This window comes from Salmo salar, chromosome ssa11 (assembly GCF_905237065.1).
Source record: "Salmo salar chromosome ssa11, Ssal_v3.1, whole genome shotgun sequence".
Taxonomy (NCBI): Eukaryota; Metazoa; Chordata; class Actinopteri; order Salmoniformes; family Salmonidae; genus Salmo; species Salmo salar.
In genome coordinates, this window is record NC_059452.1 from 104980792 (window position 1) to 105002056 (window position 21265).

The window sequence follows — 21265 nt, forward strand, 5'->3', positions numbered from 1 at the left end:
GTCGAGAAACGTGCCAATTTTCATCGAAAGTACGCAATGTCACGATTCCAAAACTATACAATATTACAGATATAAAGTGGATTATCTTACATCGTGGAAAAGATTTCTAATTTTGTACTTATTGTTGAAGAAGTTCATGCTAATGTTGGGTTTTTTGAGCTAACGTCCAATTAACTCACATTCACTCATTGAAGGAGAGCTTTCTTTGTCCCAGAATCGCCCAGAATGAAACAGCGTGGCTTTTTGACGTAACATGGGCGACGTACACAATGGGCGTTAATACTATTCCAATAGAGTTTCCCATCTCTTCAACATTATCTTTGGCCTGGTCTGCTTGGTGTTTCGCAAGGGTTCCCGGATGTCTCGCGATACTGCGTTTACAAACGATTGAACATTGCAACACCTCTGGTACTCTGCTATTTTGTGTCCTTCCTGACCTTTTCCACAACGGTAGGTTTTGTCTATTGTTATAAAGTTAACTCTTATCCATGTCACAATTTTAATTATTTGCCTGTGTAAATGTTAGTAATTTGTATGTAGCTAAAACATTAAAGTTGACGCTCAAGTTGTTTTCCAGCTAACGCTAGTTAGTTATCAACAAATGGAAGTTTGTGTTTAGTTGCTATGGTAACTTCATTTCTGATGGAGCTTGGTAGCTACAACTTTTAGACTAGTCAACCAGCTAACATAGCTAACGTTACCTACTGGCTCTATAAGATCTGTCTAGTTAGCTAGGGGGGGATATAGCTAACCTAATATAATAGTTTAGGGTTCACAACTGTCTGGCTAGCTAGTTAGCTAGCTAATACTTTGACATCATTGCAGAGAATGGTGCAGCTGCACGTGAAACGTGGTGACGAGAGCCAGTTCCTGTTCAGCACGTCAGTCGACGTCCCGTTAGAAACCCTGACCCAGCAGGTCACAGCCATCTATAACACCAGGCTCAAAGTAGACAGGATATGCTCAGGTGAGTAACGTTAGAGGGCGTAAGAAGGATATAGCTGCCTTTGTCCTGTGCCAATTAACTTAGTGGGCTTCACGGATCCACCTGTACCTGAGATCCGGGCCCAGAATTCTAAATAATGTCACTGGTCTGGGTCGGATCTGACATGATTGTAACGGGTATGGGTTCTCTTTAACTGGCTTGTCTGTTAGGGCCCCATACAGATCCAGAGAGAGAGAGACATTGTATAATTTATGCTGCTGCTCTTGCTTTTCACAGGAGTGGCACATGTAGGTTGTTGTTGGTAAGTCATCAAAGAGGCAATAAGCCACAGTCACAGAGCATCCATGTGTGGCAAACGTTAGGAGATGGAAGATGGAATTAAAGATCCACTATGCAGAAATCTCTCCGCCATTTCCTGGTTGCTAAAATTCAAATAGTTTGCCTAATTTCAGTTTGTTACCAAACAACCAAGTGTAGTGTAGAGGATTATTGTACCATCTAAACCACTGTGAAATATATTTTCCATAACCAAAAATATTGTATTTTCAGCTGTTTGAAGCTGGTGTACATAATCGAAAGTAAAAGACGCAAAAACAAAATGTAATTACATAGAGTAGAGCTAACTAGCTAGCTTTACACTATGTTCTACGCAATACAGCTAATTAGCTAGCTCTACAATATATGATATACAGCTAATTAGCTAGCTCTACAATATATGATATACAGCTAATTAGCTAGCTATACAATATATGATATACAGCTAATTAGCTAGCTCTACAATATATGATATACAGCTAATTAGCCAGCTCTACAATATATGATATACAGCTAATTAGCCAGCTCTACACTGTGGTACACAATAGAGCTAATTAGCTAGCTTTACACTATGTTCTACACAATACAGCTAACTAGCTAGCTCTACACTATGTGTAATACACAATACAGCTAGCCCTACACTAACTAACTATCTCTACACTTTTCATAAGACACACACAGCTTCCTTTGGCCCCAAAAATGGTATGGGTGTTAACGTGTCTGTGTTCCATTCTCCTGTCTCCTCCCTCAGAGTTCCCAGAGCTGATGGACCACGGGGTGACGCTGCCCCCCAACATGCAGGGTCTGACGGATGAACAGATTGTTGACCTGAAGCTAAAGGACGAGTGGGAGGAGAGGTGTGTCCCCAGCGGAGGACCTGAATTCAACAAGGATGAGATCGGAAGGAGGAACGGACACGGTCAGTCCAGAGGTGTATTCTTAGTCGGACTAGGTTATTCCAGAACGTGAAAATGTAGAATTAAAAAAAGAACATAAATTGTCCAATAGACAATTTTGTGTACGTTCCTCCCCGTTTTGTTCCATTTGCTTCTGTTTGGTTCCGTATGGTTCTATTTGGTCCTCTTTGGTTCTGTATGGTTCTATTTGGTTCTGTTTGGTTCCGTATGGTTCTATTTGGTCCTCTATGCTTCTGTTTGATTCCATATGGTTCTATTTGGTCCTCTTTGGTTCTGTTTGGTTTAGGGATGTAAATTCTGGTCAAGTTTGCTTCCGACTAACTAACCCCCTTGGTCAACAAACGGTAAAAAAAAAATCCAAACAGGAAAATGATGTGAACAACAGAAAATACTATGCATGCATACATGGAGCTGGCGTAAGAACACTCAACTCCATTGCAGAGTTGAGTGATAACTGGTCCAGCCATTTGATAACAACAAAATTGAGTCCCCATCAGCCGATACTTGTTAAATATGTAAATTCTGAAAACGCTTACCTGTGTTTGTCCTGTACAACTGTGGTCTTCAAGCGGGATGCTGAAATGTTTACTTTTAATAAAAACGTATCGAATACAACTGACTTTTAACTGATTTGTGAACCTCAACTGGAGACAGACGCCTTGACGTACTACTTAAGCTGAAATTTAAATTGACAGAAGCGGTTTCGCGCTAAATTGAGCAACACAAATGAGGAAAAAGTCTATGGTTGTATTCAATAAAAGATTTTATTAAAAGTAGGAATTTCAGGATCACGCGGAAGGACCTCAGTTGTACAGGACAAACATAGGTACAGGTAAGCATGTATTGATAGATGACTCCATGTTGTTTATCGTGAATATTCAACTCCGCCTCGTAATAAGAGAATACAGTTGAGCATTCCTCCGGTAACAAGCAAACACATATTTTTCATTAAGAGCTTAATGTAAACATGCCACAATGGCAAATCTATCGTCTTACAGTCAAAAGGCTATAGTCTATTACTGAACATGCAACTGCTGTAATGAAGAAGCAAATAAAACGTCATTTTCGAACATTTGCCAAAATGCAATTTGCGGGAAAACACCATTCTAAACAGCACACCTAATGTGAGTGGTTCTATATGTGACAGAGAAGAACATTTCCTGTAGAAACAGGGGGAATCTAATAGCAACAACTAGGATGTGTTGCTAATATCACTAGGATTGTTCCTTTTGTCTTCTGGACAATGAAAGAAAGTTGATGTAGAAACCAATAGAACAGGAGAGAAATGCTGGTTAATGGCATGAAGTCTATATAAAAGAATTGCCTCCATGTTTCTATGTTCTGATTTTTGGCTAGGCTGCTTTTGAAGCAAGGTAAGACATTTTTAATCGTGGTCATCAAAACAGTTATTTTTGTTTTAATTCGAGATGGCATTTTAGAATTGTTATTTGTTTTGCGCCATGACTGAGCTTACAAAAGCATGTTTCATTCTCGTACCAGATGTTTGAGTTGCTGCTATCACGCTGTCTGACAGGGGATAGACTATTCCCCTCCTCAAACTAGGCTGTGGAGCTCCTCTGGTCCTGTCTGACAGGTGGTAGACTATTCCTCTCCTCAAACTAGGCTGTGGAGCTACTCTGGTCCTGTCTGACAGGTGGTAGACTATTCCTCTCCTCAAACTAGGCTGTGGAGCTCCTCTGGTCCTGTCTGACAGGTGGTAGACTATTCCCCTCCTCAAACTAGGCTGTGGAGCTACTCTGTTCCTGTCTGACAGGTGGTAGACTATTCCCCTCCTCAAACTAGGCTGTGGAGCTCCTCTGGTCCTGTCTGACAGGTGGTAGACTATTCCTCTCCTCAAACTAGGCTGTGGAGCTCCTCTGGTCCTGTCTGACAGGTGGTAGACTATTCCCCTCCTCAAACTAGGCTGTGGAGCTACTCTGGTCCTGTCTGACAGGTGGTAGACTATTCCCCTCCTCAAACTAGGCTGTGGAGCTCCTCTGGTCCTGTCTGACAGGGGATAGACTATTCCCCTCCTCAAACTAGGCTGTGGAGCTCCTCTGGTCCTGTCTGACAGGTGGTAGACTATTCCTCTCCTCAAACTAGGCTGTGGAGCTACTCTGGTCCTGTCTGACAGGTGGTAGACTATTCCTCTCCTCAAACTAGGCTGTGGAGCTCCTCTGGTCCTGTCTGACAGGTGGTAGACTATTCCTCTCCTCAAACTAGGCTGTGGAGCTCCTCTGGTCCTGTCTGACAGGTGGTAGACTATTCCCCTCCTCAAACTAGGCTGTGGAGCTCCTCTGGTCCTGTCTGACAGGTGGTAGACTATTCCTCTCCTCAAACTAGGCTGTGGAGCTACTCTGGTCCTGTCTGACAGGTGGTAGACTATTCCTCTCCTCAAACTAGGCTGTGGAGCTCCTCTGGTCCTGTCTGACAGGTGGTAGACTATTCCTCTCCTCAAACTAGGCTGTGTATGCTGTGGCATGTGATAAATTGGATACATGGTGACTAATGCAAATACACACATTCGCCAATTGAATTCCACTAAATTATGCAAATTAACCTATAGACTGATAAGCATGACCGGTCAAATGTATTTTCATCAGCTAACCAATTAAAGCAGCTAACCAATTAAAGCAGCTAACCAATTAAAGCAGCTAACCAATTAAAGCAGCTAACCAATTAAAGCAGCTAACCGTTAGCATCCCTAGTTTGGAGCCGGTTGCTTCCATACACACTCAAATTTGATTTGAAGGCCACCATAATTTGTTCTGGGCCTGGATCCTGCTCTTTGTGTCCAGTATCTTGGTCAATGTGGGCTCCCTAGTGGCACAGCGGTCTAAGGCACTGTATCTCAGTGCTGGAGGTGTCGCTACAGACACCCTGGTTAGATTCCAGGCTGTATCACACCCGGCCGTGATTGGGAGTCCCATAGGGCGGCGCACAATTGGCCCAGCGTCGTCCAGGTTTGGCCGGTGTAGGCCGTCATTGTAAATAAGAATTTCTTCTTAACTGACTTGCCTAGTTAAATAAAAGGTTAAAAAAGGTATTGGCTTTAGTAAAGAGGACAATTGACACTTGTTCTAACTGACATACAGTAGTTCTGTGTTCTCCTACCTCCACCAGTCTGGAGCCTGCTCTCTGTGTCCAGGGTCTTGGCTCTTGTATAGAGAGAGACTGACAAGAGTCCACCTGGCTATATTGTTGTGATCCTGAGAGAGTTGGGATCAATTCAGAAAGTACCACTGAAATTCCAATTTATCTCTTCAATGCTTTTCAATGAGCAAATTGTGTAATTGGAATATTGTTTACTTTCTGTAAATGGAATGAACCCTTCCTCCTCTTCCAGCTCCTAACCAGAAGATGAAGGAGGTGTTGAGGAATACCATGGAGGAGGCCAAGGCAGTGATCTCTAAGGTAGCCACGGTATTTAAATATTAGGCCTACACCAGATATATACACACAACTACGTATAATGGATCACACCGCACACATGTTATACTCAGTCCCAAACGGCACCCTATTCCCAATATGGTGCACTACTTTTGACCTGGGCCCATACGGGAAGTAGTGCGCTTATGTAGGGTTTAGGGTGTCATTTGGTGACGCAGGCCCCTTTTTTTACATTTTTAAATTTTCTTATTTCTCCTCCTTTTGTGCTCTTCAGAAACAGGCGGTGGCTGGTGTGTGTGTTACCATGGAGACGGTGAAGGAGGCGCTGGACCGGCTGAGGGGCGCGGTCATGATCGTCTACCCAATGGGCTTGCCGCCACACGACCCAATCAGGATGGAGCTGGACGACCAGGAGGACCTATCGGGAACACAGGTAGGTAAACAGCAGGCCTCTTCCTGGGTCGTCACATCGCCACTGGATGGCTTCCTCATAGAGACCATCTAAGTCCTATTTATTCATGGATTTGTTTATTTATTAATACATTTATTAAATATTTATCTCAGTTGTGGTTAATTCTGTGGACTGGGTCTGTACATGGGATCACCTCCCCGGCGTTACAGTGTACGGCAGGCATCACCTCCCCGACGTTACAGTGTACGGCAGGCATCACCTCCCCGACGTTACAGTGTACGGCAGGCATCACCTCCCCGACGTTACAGTGTACGGCAGGCATCACCTCCCCGACGTTACAGTGTACGGCAGGCATCACCTCCCCGACGTTACAGTGTACGGCAGGCATCACCTCCCCGACGTTACAGTGTACGGCAGGCATCACCTCCCCGACGTTACAGTGTACGGCAGGCATCACCTCCCCGACGTTACAGTGTACGGCAGGCATCACCTCCCCGACGTTACAGTGTACGGCAGGCATCACCTCCCCGACGTTACAGTGTACGGCAGGCATCACCTCCCCGACGTTACAGTGTACGGCAGGCATCACCTCCCCGACGTTACAGTGTACGGCAGGCATCACCTCCCCGACGTTACAGTGTACGGCAGGCATCACCTCCCCGACGTTACAGTGTACGGCAGGCATCACCTCCCCGACGTTACAGTGTACGGCAGGCATCACCTCCCCGACGTTAGTGTACGGCAGGCATCACCTCCCCGACGTTACAGTGTACGGCAGGCATCACCTCCCCGACGTTAGTGTACGGCAGGCATCACCTCCCCGACGTTACAGTGTACGGCAGGCATCACCTCCCCGGCGTTACAGTGTACGGCAGGCATCACCTCCCCGGCGTTACAGTGTACGGCAGGCATCACCTCCCCGACGTTACAGTGTACGGCAGGCATCACCTCCCCGACGTTACAGTGTACGGCAGGCATCACCTCCCTGACGTTACAGTGTACGGCAGGCATCACCTCCCCGACGTTAGTGTACGGCAGGCATCACCTCCCCGACGTTACAGTGTACGGCAGGCATCACCTCCCCGACGTTACAGTGTACGGCAGGCATCACCTCCCCGACGTTACAGTGTACGGCAGGCATCACCTCCCGGCGTTACAGTGTACGGCAGGCATCACCTCCCCGGCGTTACAGTGTACGGCAGGCATCACCTCCCCGGGCGTTACAGTGTACGGCAGGCATCACCTCCCCGACGTTACAGTGTACGGCAGGCATCACCTCCCCGACGTTACAGTGTACGGCAGGCATCACCTCCCCGACGTTACAGTGTACGGCAGGCATCACCTCCCCGCCGTTACAGTGTACGGCAGGCATCACCACCCCGCCGTTACAGTGTACGGCAGGCATCACCTCCCCGCCGTTACAGTGTACGGCAGGCATCACCTCCCCGACGTTACAGTGTACGGCAGGCATCACCTCCCCGACGTTACAGTGTACGGCAGGCATCACCTCCCCGACGTTACAGTGTACGGCAGGCATCACCTCCCCGCCGTTACAGTGTACGGCAGGCATCACCTCCCCGACGTTACAGTTTACGGCAGGCATCACCTCCCCGACGTTACAGTGTATGGCAGGCATCATCAACTACATTTAACCGCGGGAAGATAATTACAAATCATTTGTTAACTTCAAATTGACCGCAATAAGCCCTAACATGTACAATACAGTGCATTTGGAAAGTATTCAGACCCCTAGACATTTCCACATTTTGTTAAGTTACAGCCTTACTCTAAAATGTACTCAATTGTTTTTTTCCCCCCCTCATTAATCTACACACACTACCCCATAATTACAAAGCAAAAACATGTTTTTCGAGAATTTTTTTAATTAAATATTAACTGAAATATCACATTTACTTAAGTATTCAGACACTTTACTCAGTACTTTGTTGAAGCACGTTTTGCAGCGATTACAGCCTCGAGTCTTCTTGGGACGCTACAAGCTTGGCACACCTGTATTTGGGGAGTTTCTCCCATTCTTCTCTGTAGATCCTCTCAAGCTCTGTCAGGTTGGATGGGGAGCGTCGCTGCACAGCTATTTTCAGGTCTCTCCAGAGATGTTTGATCGGGTTCAAGTCCGGGCTCTGGCTGGGCCACTTAAGGACATTCAGAGACTTGTCCTGAAGCCACTCCTGTGTTGTCTTGGCAGTGTGTTCAGGGTCGTTGTCCTGTTGGAAGGTGAACCTTCACCCCAGTCTGAGGTCCTGAGTGCTCTGGAGCAGGTTTTAATTAAGGATCTCTCTGTACTTTACTCATCTTCATCTTTCCCTCAATATTGACTAGTCTCCCAGTCCCTGCTGCTCAAAAACATCCCCACAGCATGATGCTGCCACCACCATACCTCACCGTAGGGATGTTGCCAGGTTTCCTCCAGACGTGACGCTTGGCATTCAGGCCAAAGAGTTTAACCTTGGTTTCATCAGAACAGGGAATCGTGTTTATCATGGTCTGAGTCCTTTAGGTGCCTTTTGGCAAACTCCAAGCGGGCTGTCATGTGCCTTTTACTGAGGAGTGGCTTCAGTCTGGCCACTCCACCATAAAGGCCTGATTGGTGGAGTGCTGCAGAGATCATTGTCCTTCTGGAAGGTTCTCCCATCTCCACAGAGGAACCCCGGGCGGCCAGATCCATTTAAGAATGATGGAGTCCACTGTGTTCTTGGGGACCTTCAATGCTGCAGAATATTTTTGGTACCCTTCCCCAGATCTGTGCCTCGACACAATCCTGCCTCAGAGCTCTATGGACAATTCTTTGGACCTCATGGCTTGGTTTTTGCTCTGATGCACTGTCAGCTGTGGGACCTTATATAGACAGGTGTGTGCATTTCCAAATCATGTCCAATCAATTTAATTTACCACAGTTGGACTCCAATCAAGTTGAGCTCAATTTCGAGTCTCATAGCAAAGGGTCTGAATACTTATGTAAATAAGTTATTTCAGTTTTTTATTTTTAATACATTTGCAAAAATGTCTAAACCTGTTTTTGCTTTGTCATTATGGGGTATTGTGTGTAGATTTGAGGGGGGGGAAAATACATTTATAAATTTTAGAATAAGGCTGTAACGTAACAAAATGTGGAAAAGGGGAAGGAGTCTGAATACTTTCTGAATGCGCCGTATAATATTTGACTAAAACATAATAATTTCCAACCTTGCTTCCATTTGTATAAAATCACACCTCTCTACTATGTGTGGGAATACATTCATATTCAATTAAAATCATTTTGGAGCTGATTTCCTGGTGTTTTTAACAATCTTATGTCCAACAATTCCATTTTTAAAATAGATTTTTATTGCTCAATCCTGGTGTGTGTTATCCAGATGTACAAAACCCCTGATCATCAGTTGATATATCAGTGATCACTGAACTCTCTCCCTCTCTGTCCAATTGTCTCTCTTTGTCTCTCTCTTTCTGTCTATCTCCCCCTCTATTTGTCTCTCTCCCCCCTCCCTCTCTCCCTCCCTCCTCTCTCTCTCTCTCTCCCTCCCTCCTCTCTCCACCCTCCCCCTCCTCTCCTCCCTCCCCCTCCCTCCCTCCCTCCTCTCTCCACCCTCCTTCCCTTCTCTCTCTCTCTCTCTGCCTCCTCCCCGATCTCTCCCTCCCTCCTCTCTCTCTCTCTCCCTCCCCCCTCCCTCCTCTCTCTCTCCTCCTCCCTTCCTCCCTCCCCTCCCTCCCTCCTCTCTCACCCTCCTTCCCTTCTCTCTCTCTCTGCCTCCTCCCCTCTCTCTCTCTCTCTCCTCCTCCTCTCTCTCTCTCTCTCTGCCTCCTCCCCTCTCTCTCTCCCTCCCTCCCTCCCTCTCTCCCTCCTCCCTCCCTCTCTCCCTCCCTCCCTCTCTCACTCCCTCTCTCCCTCCCCCCCTCTCTCCCTCCCTCCTCTCTCTGCCTCCTCCCCTCTCTCCCTCCCTCCTCTCTCTCCTCCTCCCTCTCTCTCTCTCCCTCCCTCTCCCTCCCTCCTCTCTGCCTCCTCCCCTCTCTCTCTCCCTCCCTCTCCCTCCCTCCTCTCTGCCTCCTCCCCTCTCTCCCTCCCTCCCCCTCCCTCCCTCCCTCCTCTCTGCCTCCTCCCCTCTCTCCCTCTCTCCCTCGTCGTCTCTCCCAGGCATCTCTCCAGGTGATTCCAGTGGAGGAGGCTCAGCTGTGGTGGGCTGCTAAGGAGTTGCATAGAGGGAAGAAACTACAGGATTACATCGGCAAGAACGACAAAACCAAGATCGTAGTCAAAATACAGAAGGTGGGTGGAGCTACACTACAACAAGCCAGTAGGGCTGGTGGGTGGAGCTACACTACATCTAGCCAGTAGGGACAGGTGGGTGGAGCTACACTACAACTAGCCAGTAGGGACAGGTGGGTGGAGCTACACTACAACAAGCCAGTAGGGACCAGTACAGGTGGGTGGAGCTACACTACATCTAGCCAGTAGGGACAGGTGGGTGGAGCTACACTACATCTAGCCAGTAGGGACAGGTGGGTGGAGCTACACTACATCTAGCCAGTAGGGACTATGGGGGGAGCTACACTACAACAAGCCAGTAGGGCTGGTGGGTGGAGCTACACTACATCTAGCCAGTAGGGACAGGTGGGTGGAGCTACACTACAACTAGCCAGTAGGGCTGGTGGGTGGAGCTACACTACATCTAGCCAGTAGGGACAGGTGGGTGGAGCTACACTACAACTAGCCAGTAGGGACAGGTGGGTGGAGCTACACTACATCTAGCCAGTAGGGACAGGTGGGTGGAGCTACACTACATCTAGCCAGTAGGGACTGGTGGGTGGAGCTACACTACATCTAGCCAGTAGGGACAGGTGGGTGGAGCTACACTACATCTAGCCAGTAGGGACTGGTGGGTGGAGCTACACTACAACTAGCCAGTAGGGCTGGTGGGTGGAGCTACACTACATCTAGCCAGTAGGGACAGGTGGGTGGAGCTACACTACAACTAGCCAGTAGGGACAGGTGGGTGGAGCTACACTACATCTAGCCAGTAGGGACAGGTGGGTGGAGCTACACTACAACTAGCCAGTAGGGACTGGTGGGTGGAGCTACACTACATCTAGCCAGTAGGGACAGGTGGGTGGAGCTACACTACAACTAGCCAGAAGGGACAGGTGGGTGGAGCTACACTACATCTAGCCAGTAGGGACAGGTGGGTGGAGCTACACTACATCTAGCCAGTAGGGACTATGGGGGGAGCTACACTACATCTAGCCAGTAGGGACTGGTGGGTGGAGCTACACTACATGTAGCCAGTAGGGACTGGTGGGTGGAGCTACACTACAACTAGCCAGTAGGGACAGGTGGGTGGAGCTACACTACAACTAGCCAGTAGGGACAGGTGGGTGGAGCTACACTACATCTAGCCAGTAGGGACAGGTGGGTGGAGCTACACTACATCTAGCCAGTAGGGACAGGTGGGTGGAGCTACACTACAACTAGCCAGTAGGGACAGGTGGGTGGAGCTACACTACATCTAGCCAGTAGGGACAGGTGGGTGGAGCTACACTACAACTAGCCAGTAGGGACAGGTGGGTGGAGCTACACTACATCTAGCCAGTAGGGACAGGTGGGTGGAGCTACACTACATCTAGCCAGTAGGGACAGGTGGGTGGAGCTACACTACAACTAGCCAGTAGGGATGGTGGGTGGAGCTACACTACATCTAGCCAGTAGGGACAGGTGGGTGGAGCTACACTACAACTAGCCAGTAGGGACTGGTGGGTGGAGCTACACTACATCTAGCCAGTAGGGACAGGTGGGTGGAGCTACACTACATCTAGCCAGTAGGGACTGGTGGGTGGAGCTACACTACTACAACGCCAGTAGGGATGGTGGGTGGAGCTACACTACATCTAGCCAGTAGGGACAGGTGGGTGGAGCTACACTACAACTAGCCAGTAGGGATAGGTGGGTGGAGCTACACTACATCTAGCCAGTAGGGACAGGTGGGTGGAGCTACACTACAACTAGCCAGTAGGGACTGGTGGGTGGAGCTACACTACATCTAGCCAGTAGGGACAGGTGGGTGGAGCTACACTACAACTAGCCAGTAGGGACAGGTGGGTGGAGCTACACTACATCTAGCCAGTAGGGCTGGTGGGTGGAGCTACACTACATCTAGCCAGTAGGGACTATGGGGGGAGCTACACTACAACAAGCCAGTAGGGGCTGGTGGGTGGAGCTACACTACATCTAGCCAGTAGGGACAGGTGGGTGGAGCTACACTACAACTAGCCAGTAGGGATGGTGGGTGGAGCTACACTACATCTAGCCAGTAGGGACAGGTGGGTGGAGCTACACTACAACTAGCCAGTAGGGACAGGTGGGTGGAGCTACACTACATCTAGCCAGTAGGGACAGGTGGGTGGAGCTACACTACATCTAGCCAGTAGGGACTGGTGGGTGGAGCTACACTACAACTAGCCAGTAGGGATGGTGGGTGGAGCTACACTACATCTAGCCAGTAGGGACAGGTGGGTGGAGCTACACTACAACTAGCCAGTAGGGATGGTGGGTGGAGCTACACTACATCTAGCCAGTAGGGACAGGTGGGTGGAGCTACACTACAACTAGCCAGTAGGGACAGGTGGGTGGAGCTACACTACATCTAGCCAGTAGGGACAGGTGGGTGGAGCTACACTACAACTAGCCAGTAGGGACTGGTGGGTGGAGCTACACTACAACTAGCCAGTAGGGACAGGTGGGTGGAGCTACACTACAACTAGCCAGAAGGGACAGGTGGGTGGAGCTACACTACATCTAGCCAGTAGGGACAGGTGGGTGGAGCTACACTACATCTAGCCAGTAGGGACTGGTGGGTGGAGCTACACTACATCTAGCCAGTAGGGACTGGTGGGTGGAGCTACACTACATCTAGCCAGTAGGGACTGGTGGGTGGAGCTACACTACAACTAGCCAGTAGGGACAGGTGGGTGGAGCTACACTACAACTAGCCAGTAGGGACAGGTGGGTGGAGCTACACTACATCTAGCCAGTAGGGACAGGTGGGTGGAGCTACACTACATCTAGCCAGTAGGGACAGGTGGGTGGAGCTACACTACAACTAGCCAGTAGGGACAGGTGGGTGGAGCTACACTACATCTAGCCAGTAGGGACAGGTGGGTGGAGCTACACTACAACTAGCCAGTAGGGACTGGTGGGTGGAGCTACACTACAACTAGCCAGTAGGGACAGGTGGGTGGAGCTACACTACATCTAGCCAGTAGGGACAGGTGGGTGGAGCTACACTACATCTAGCCAGTAGGGACTGGTGGGTGGAGCTACACTACAACTAGCCAGTAGGGACTGGTGGGTGGAGCTACACTACAACTAGCCAGTAGGGACAGGTGGGTGGAGCTACACTACATCTAGCCAGTAGGGACAGGTGGTGGAGCTACACTACAACTAGCCAGTAGGGACAGGTGGGTGGAGCTACACTACAACTAGCCAGTAGGGACAGGTGGGTGGAGCTACACTACAACTAGCCAGTAGGGACAGGTGGGTGGAGCTACACTACAACTAGCCAGTAGGGACTGGTGGGTGGAGCTACACTACAACTAGCCAGTAGGGACAGGTGGGTGGAGCTACACTACATCTAGCCAGTAGGGACAGGTGGGTGGAGCTACACTACATCTAGCCAGTAGGGACAGGTGGGTGGAGCTACACTACATCTAGCCAGTAGGGACTGGTGGGTGGAGCTACACTACATCTAGCCAGTAGGGACTGGTGGGTGGAGCTACACTACAACTAGCCAGTAGGGACTGGTGGGTGGAGCTACACTACATCTAGCCAGTAGGGACTGGTGGGTGGAGCTACACTACAACTAGCCAGTAGGGACAGGCGTTTGAAAGAATGCTCAAAAGGTAAAAAAAACTGCTGCTTCAAATTCACTCCATTTATTAAAATCCCAATTTAACCAACACCCATCTATTGTTGTGCCTACCTGGACCTACCATTTGGTTTTGAAGTATTGAAACCAGTCCATATGATTGGTTTTATCCTGCAAACAAATATATTGTGAAGCATTTTGGAGTGCAACTCAATAGGCTGGTAGGGACATTTTGTTGTATTAAATCATTATAGTCCATAAATTGGGCGTATAGGCTGTAACTTACTTAGAATTAAATACAAATGAAATGCCTTATTGGGTTCAGTCTACAGAGCCTCTGAATTCATTTTTAGAAACAGGAGTTTGGCCAGAGTCTGTGGCTTCAGGCTCATGTGATGGTTCCTGGATAGCAGGTCAGCAGCGGACAATAATCTGTCAGTGCTTGCAGAGCAACCCTTCGGGCCAGGATGCTTCGTTTTTTTGTCAATTTTTCTTCTTCCAGTTTTTAGGCAAAATAACCCAATGAAATGGAAAGCTCCTTGAAAGTGGGAATATACCAGACCTATTGGGTCAAAATCAATGATGTCCTTTTGTATAGATAATAGAATAAAAATGAAGGAAACTTTTAAGAGTTTTAGTTTATAAATAATTTGCTACAATGACATTCTAACCTGTAGCTACCCAGCTCGTTCCTTTCTGTTAGCATGTACTGTAGTAAGTACATCATACTGCTTTTCAGGATACGTGTCTTTTCAGATTCCACAATGATTCTTTAGTTGTGGACACTACATCACCACTACACCACCAGCACTACATCACCACCACTACATCACCACCACTACATCACCTCTACATCACCACTACATCACCACTACTACATCACCACTACATCACCACTACACCACCACCACTACATCACCACTACACCACCACCACTACATCACCACCACTACATCACCTCTACATCACCACAACATCACCACTCTCTCCCCACTACATCACCACTACATCACCACTACACCACCACCACTACATCAGCACCACTACATCACCACCACTACATCACCTCTACATCACCACTACATCACCTCTACTACATCACCACTACATCACCACCACTACATCACCACCACTACATCACCTCTACATCACCTCTACATCACCACTACATCACCACCACTACATCACCACTACATCACCTCCACATCACCACTACTACATCACCTCCACATCACCACTACATCACCTCTACACCACCACCACTACACCACCACCACTACACCACCACCACTACGTCACCACTACGTCACCACTACACCACCTCTACATCACCACCACTACATCACCACCACTTCATCACCACTACATCACCTCCTACATCACCACTACATCACCTCTACATCTCCTCTACATCACCACTACTCCTCTACATCACCACTACATCACCACTACACCACCACTACATCACCACTACACCACCACTCTCTCCCCACTACATCACCACTACATCACCACTACATCACCACTACACCACCACTCTCTCCCCACTACATCACCACTACATCACCACCACTACATCACCACTACATCACCACTACACCACCACTACACCACCACTCTCTCCCCACTACATCACCACTACATCACCACTCTCTCCCCACTACATCACCACTACATCACCACTACATCACCTCTACATCACCACTCTCTCTTGATCCTCCTCTTTTCTAAGTCACCTTGATTTAACACCTGTGTGTTTTATCAGTTTCTTTATGAAAATATTTAGCCAACTCCATGACAGTCGCTAAAACAAGGGGCTAAAGCACTCAAGTAGACTGCAAATGCATGCTGGGTAGGCATGCTCTGAGCTCGTGAAGTGAACGATACTGGAGGGAAATCGGAGCGGGCGAGAAGGCCAACACTCCAGCCTTTGGGAAACTCGCTCCGCTCACATACTCTGGTGTTATTTACAGTACTTCCATGTTATTTACAGTACTTCCATGTTATTTACAGTACTTCCATGTTATTTACAGTACTTCCATGTTATTTACAGTACATGCATGTTATTTACAGTACTTCCATGTTATTTACAGTACATGCGTGTTAGTGTTTTTAGTGTGAAACAGGGCTAAAGGGGAAGAGTTTGTGGTATGCCATCAGTTATCCCAAACACTTGTTGTTTTGGTACAAAAGCTGTTACTGACTGGAGGAGGTAGTGACTGGAGGAGGTAGTGACTGGAGGAGGTAGTGACTGGAGGAGGTAGTGACTGGAGGAGGTAGTGACTGGAGGAGGTAGTGACTGGAGGAGGTAGTGACTGGAGGAGGTAGTGACTGGACTGGAGGTAGTGACTGGGGAATCTGGAAAACAGTAGGTTTTTACCTGTTACGCTGGACGTGTATCTTTTTGCCGGCGTGAGCAGAGCGCGAGCCACTTTATCAGCTGTTCTCGGGTGTGACTGAGCTATGCGTCGACATCTTGAAAATAGAGACGGAGTACATTTTTACAGAGGGTACATGTCAATAATCCAAAGTGGTTTCTTCTCTCATCTCCATATAAAAACACAGGATAGTTCAGATCACATCAGAGCAAGCCAATAAGATGAGGTAAGGAGAGGAAACCACTTTAGGAAGAAATAGTCCATGCTTTTCAGTTCGTAGTAGGCCTAGCCCTTGGTCATAGCCTAGAGAGATAGATCTAGATGTTCTAGAGAGAGATAGATCTAGATGTTCTAGAGAGAGATAGATCTAGATGTTCTAGAGAGAGAGAGAGATCTAGATGTTCTAGAGAGAGGTAGATCTAGATGTTCTAGAGAGGGGTAGATCTAGATGTTCTAGAGAGGGGTAGATCTAGATGTTCTAGAGAGGGGTAGATCTAGATGTTCTAGAGAGGGGTAGATCTAGATGTTCTAGAGAGGGGTAGATCTAGATGTTCTAGAGAGGGGTAGATCTAGATGTTCTAGAGAGGGGTAGATCTAGATGTTCTAGAGAGGGGTAGATCTAGATGTTCTAGAGAGGGGTAGATCTAGATGTTCTAGAGAGAGAGAGATTTAGACGTTCTTGGGAGACAGATCTAGACGGGGATAGATCTAGATGTTCTAGACGGGGGATTTTGATGTTCTAGGTCCCACAAATGGATATAATAGATTGATCACCCGTGACCCACTGGTGTAGCTCGTCCTGATGTTTGACCATGTGTTCCTGTCAGAGGGGCCAGGGGGCGCCAGCCAGAGAACCTGTGGTCACAGAGGAACAACAGAAACAGATGATGATGCACCACTACAAGAGACAGCAGGAACTCAAGGTGGGACTCACACACACACACACACACACACACACACACACACACACACACACACACACACACACACACACACACACACACACACACACACACACACACACACACACACACACACACACACACACACACACACACACACACACACACACGCACGCATACAGTTGAAGTCGGAATTTTACATACACTTTGGTTGAAGTCATTAAAACTCGTTTTTCAACCACTCCATAAATTTCTTGTTAACAAACTATAGTTTTGGCAAGTCGGTTAGGACATCTACTTTGTGCATGACACAAGTCATTTTTCCAACAATTGTTTACAGACAGATTATTTCACTTATAATTCACTGTATCGCAATTCCAGTGGGTCAGAAGTTTACATACACTAAGTTGACTGTGCCTTTAAACAGCTTGGAAAATTCCAGAAAATTATGTTAGGCTTTAGAAGCTTCTGATAGGCTAATTGACCTCATTTCAGTCAATTGGAGGTGTACCTGTGGATGTATTTCAAGGCCTACCTTCAAACTCGGTGTCTCTTTGCTTGACATCATGAGAAAATCAAAAGAAATCAGCCAAGACCTCAGGAAAATAATTGTAGACCTCCACAAGTCTGGTTCATCCTTGGGAGCAATTTCCAAACTCCTGAAGGTACCATGTTCATCTGTACAAACGATAGTACGCAAGTATAAACACCATGGGACCACGCAACCGTCATACCGCTCAGGAAGGAGACGCATTCTGTCTCCTAGAGATGAACGTACTTTGGTGCAAAAAGTGCAAATCAATCCCAGAACAACAGCAAAGGACCTTGTGAAGATGCTGGAGGAAACGGGTACAAAAGTATCTATATCCACAGTAAAACAAGTCCTATATCGACATAACCTGAAAGGCCGCTCAGCAAGGAAGAAGCCACTGCTCCAAAACCGCCATAAAAAAGCCAGACTACGGTTTTCAGCTGCACATGGGGACAAAGAGCGTACTTTTTGGAGAAATGTCCTCTGCTCTGATGAAACAAAAATATAACTATTTGGCCATAATGACCACCGTTACGTTTGGAGGAAAAAGTGGGACGCTTGCAAGCCGAAGAACACCATCCCAACCGTGAAGCACAGGGGTTGCAGCATCATGTTGTGGGGGTGCTTTGCTGCAGGAGGGACTGGTGCACTTCCCAAAATAGATGGCATCATGAGGAAGGACAATTATGTGGATATATTGAAGCAACATCTCAAGACATCAGTCAGGAAGTTAAAGCTTGGTCGCAAATGGGTCTTCCAAATAGACAATGACCCCAAGCATACTTCCAAAGTTGTGGCAAAATGGCTTAAGGACAACAAAGTCAAGGTATTGGAGAGACCATCACAAAGCCCTGAACTCAATTCTATAGAACATTTGTGGGCAGAACTGAAAAAGCGTGTGCGAGCAAGGAGGCCTACAAACCTGACTCAGTTACACCAGCTCTGTCAGGAGGAATGGGCCAAAATTCACCCAACTTATTGTGGGAAGCTTGTGGAAGGCTACCCAAAACGTTTGACCCAAGTTAAACAATTTAAAGGCAATGCTACCAAATACTAATTGAGTGTTTGTAAACTTCTGACCCACTGGGAATGTGATGAAAGAAATAAAAGCTGAAATAAATCATTCTCTCTACTATTAATCTGACATTTCACATTCTTAAAATGAAGTGGTGATCCTAACTGACCTAAGAACAGGGATTTTTTTAACTGGGATTAAATGTCAGGAATTGTGAAAAACTGAGTTTGAATCTATTTGGCTAAGGTGTATGTAAACTTCTGACTTCAACTGTACATTATACAGTCTATATTGTCTATATAGTCTCCCTGTCCTACAGTGACTACATTATACAGTCTATATGGTCTATACAGTCTCCCTGTCCTACAGTGACTATACATTATACAGTCTATATGGTCTATACAGTCTCCCTGTCCTACAGTGACTATACATTATACAGTTTATACTGTCTCCGTTTTACAGTGTCTATACATTATTCAGTCTATACAGACTCCCTGTCCTGCAGTGAATATACATTATATAGTCTATACAGTCTCCCTGTGTAATTTCTATAAAACACCGGCCATATTTTATATTCCCACCTCCCCACAATCCTACCAGGATCCAAGTTACCAGAATTTTGCAACCCTATTCCCACCTCACCTGAATAATCTGCTTTATCTGAGTACATTACCATAAACCTTAGTGTATTATGTCTGTGGGTTAATGTGAGTACACTACCGTAAACCTTAGTGTATTATGTCTGTGGGTTAATGTGAGTACATTACCGTAAACCTTAGTGTATTATGTCTGTGGTTTTGACAGATGCTGGACGAGGTGGAAGACGACAGTCACCTCCACTCAGACTGGTCAGACAGACAGGCCTTGAAGAGACAGTTCCAGGGCCTCAGCAACATCAAGTGGGGTCCCAGATAGACACACATGCCTTTTTTTTATTTATTTTTAAATACAAATTGTAAGCTTAAGTTTACCAAAAAAAAATTAAATTGGTTCTGCAATGTTGAAAATAACAAGGTGTGTTGACAATTTTTTTTTTTTTTAATATATATATATTTGGCCGTAACTATATACACACAGAGGTAGACGGACATGGATATGAACCTCCCTATTGATGCCGTAACCCGATGGACTGTTGTTCTACAGAAACATTGTTCTCTCCAACCTATCTTTATTTAAACTTAGTCCCACATGACAATGTCATACAAATGTCACATTTGGAAATTTTCGATAATACATATTGTAATGAACTGAGAAATCTGTGTGTCTGTGTGCCAATGTCCTCTCTCTCTCTCTTTGGCCGGGATTCAAGCCAAGCCGTGGCTCAACCTTTTTTTAAAAAGGTGCTACGTGTCTCATGTGGAAACAAGGTGAATTGAAGCCACAACACATCTCGTTTCCCTGTAACATAGTGGAGAGGTTACTATTTTACTTTCAGTTTCTTCCACCAGCATCAAACAGCAGTAAAAATGATAGTTTGTTGTTATTGAAAATATTTCTCAGGGATTTAGTACAATGATTCCCTATACTATTCAGTGCTTGTTTTCTCACATGAACTGTAATTGAGTGTAGAATTTTAGCAACCAGGAAATTACAGAGCGATTTTTACATTCTGCCATTGTTGGTTGAGTAGGAAATGACGCTGGTGGAAGAGAGGGAGGAAGAGAGGGAGGGAGAGAGGGAGGGAGGGAGCAGTTTCCCCATCTTGACAATAAAGGCAGTTCTGGCTTTTGTGGTCAAATAGAAAGTTTGCATTTTAGAATCTATATGTAATTTTTTATATATTGTGAAACACTATCATTCCAATATTACTGCAGATATATTATGAAAATGTCCTTAAATTACAAAGCAAAAGTCCTTTTTTAAAAAAAAATGATCTTTAAAAGTCTGATGTAGTGTGCAGCGTTATAACGAACCTTGCATTGAATCCCGGCCTCTCTCTGTGTGTGTGTGTGTGTGTGTGTGTGTGTGTGTGTGTGTGTGTGTGTGTGTGTGTGTGTGTGTGTGTGTGTGTGTGTGTGTGTGTGTGTGTGTGTGTGTGTGTGTGTGTGTGTGAGTCACCTGTGTTGACTGACTCCGTGTTGAGTCATAGGTGGTGGACGTCGGTATTCTGGGTGTATCAATCAGAACTTTCACTGAGGATGCATCACGTTTCCTCTCTTTGTCCCAGCCTGGGCCAACCAGGCCTCTATAACCCAGTGCTTCATACAGCCAGGATGTTACCACACCACAATTACACCCTATTCACTATGGAATGCATTACTTTTGACAAGGGCACTATGAACTAATGGGGCCATTAGGCTCTGGTCAAAAGTAGTGCGCTATATAGGGACTAGAGTGCTATTTGGGATACAGCCACAGCCTTGCTCCACAGGGGGAAGTTCTAGAGTTCACAATGAAGGTTCCAGAACAGCAGAGGAGGAGTGGAGGTTCCAGAACAGCAGAGGAGGGGTGAAGGTTCCAGAACAGCAGAGGAGGGGTGAAGGTTCCAGAACAGCAGAGGAGGGGTGAAGGTTCCAGAACAGCAGAGGAGGAGTGAAGGTTCCAGAACAGCAGAGGAGGGGTGAAGGTTCCAGAACAGCAGAGG

The 21265-nt window shown here is 46.9% G+C and overlaps 1 protein-coding gene across 1 annotated transcript; it reads left to right on the forward strand.

The window, feature by feature from the left end:
- The first annotated feature begins 365 nt into the window (after positions 1–365).
- Positions 366–19684, forward strand: cfap298 (cilia and flagella associated protein 298). Its single transcript, NM_001141288.3, is given in 8 exon segments — positions 366–450; positions 826–967; positions 2013–2180; positions 5525–5592; positions 5843–6001; positions 10131–10262; positions 17060–17155; positions 19486–19684. Coding segments are annotated over 7 exon segments (873 nt in total). The 5' UTR covers positions 366–450; positions 826–828; the 3' UTR covers positions 19597–19684.
- Positions 19685–21265: the final 1581 nt, after the last annotated feature.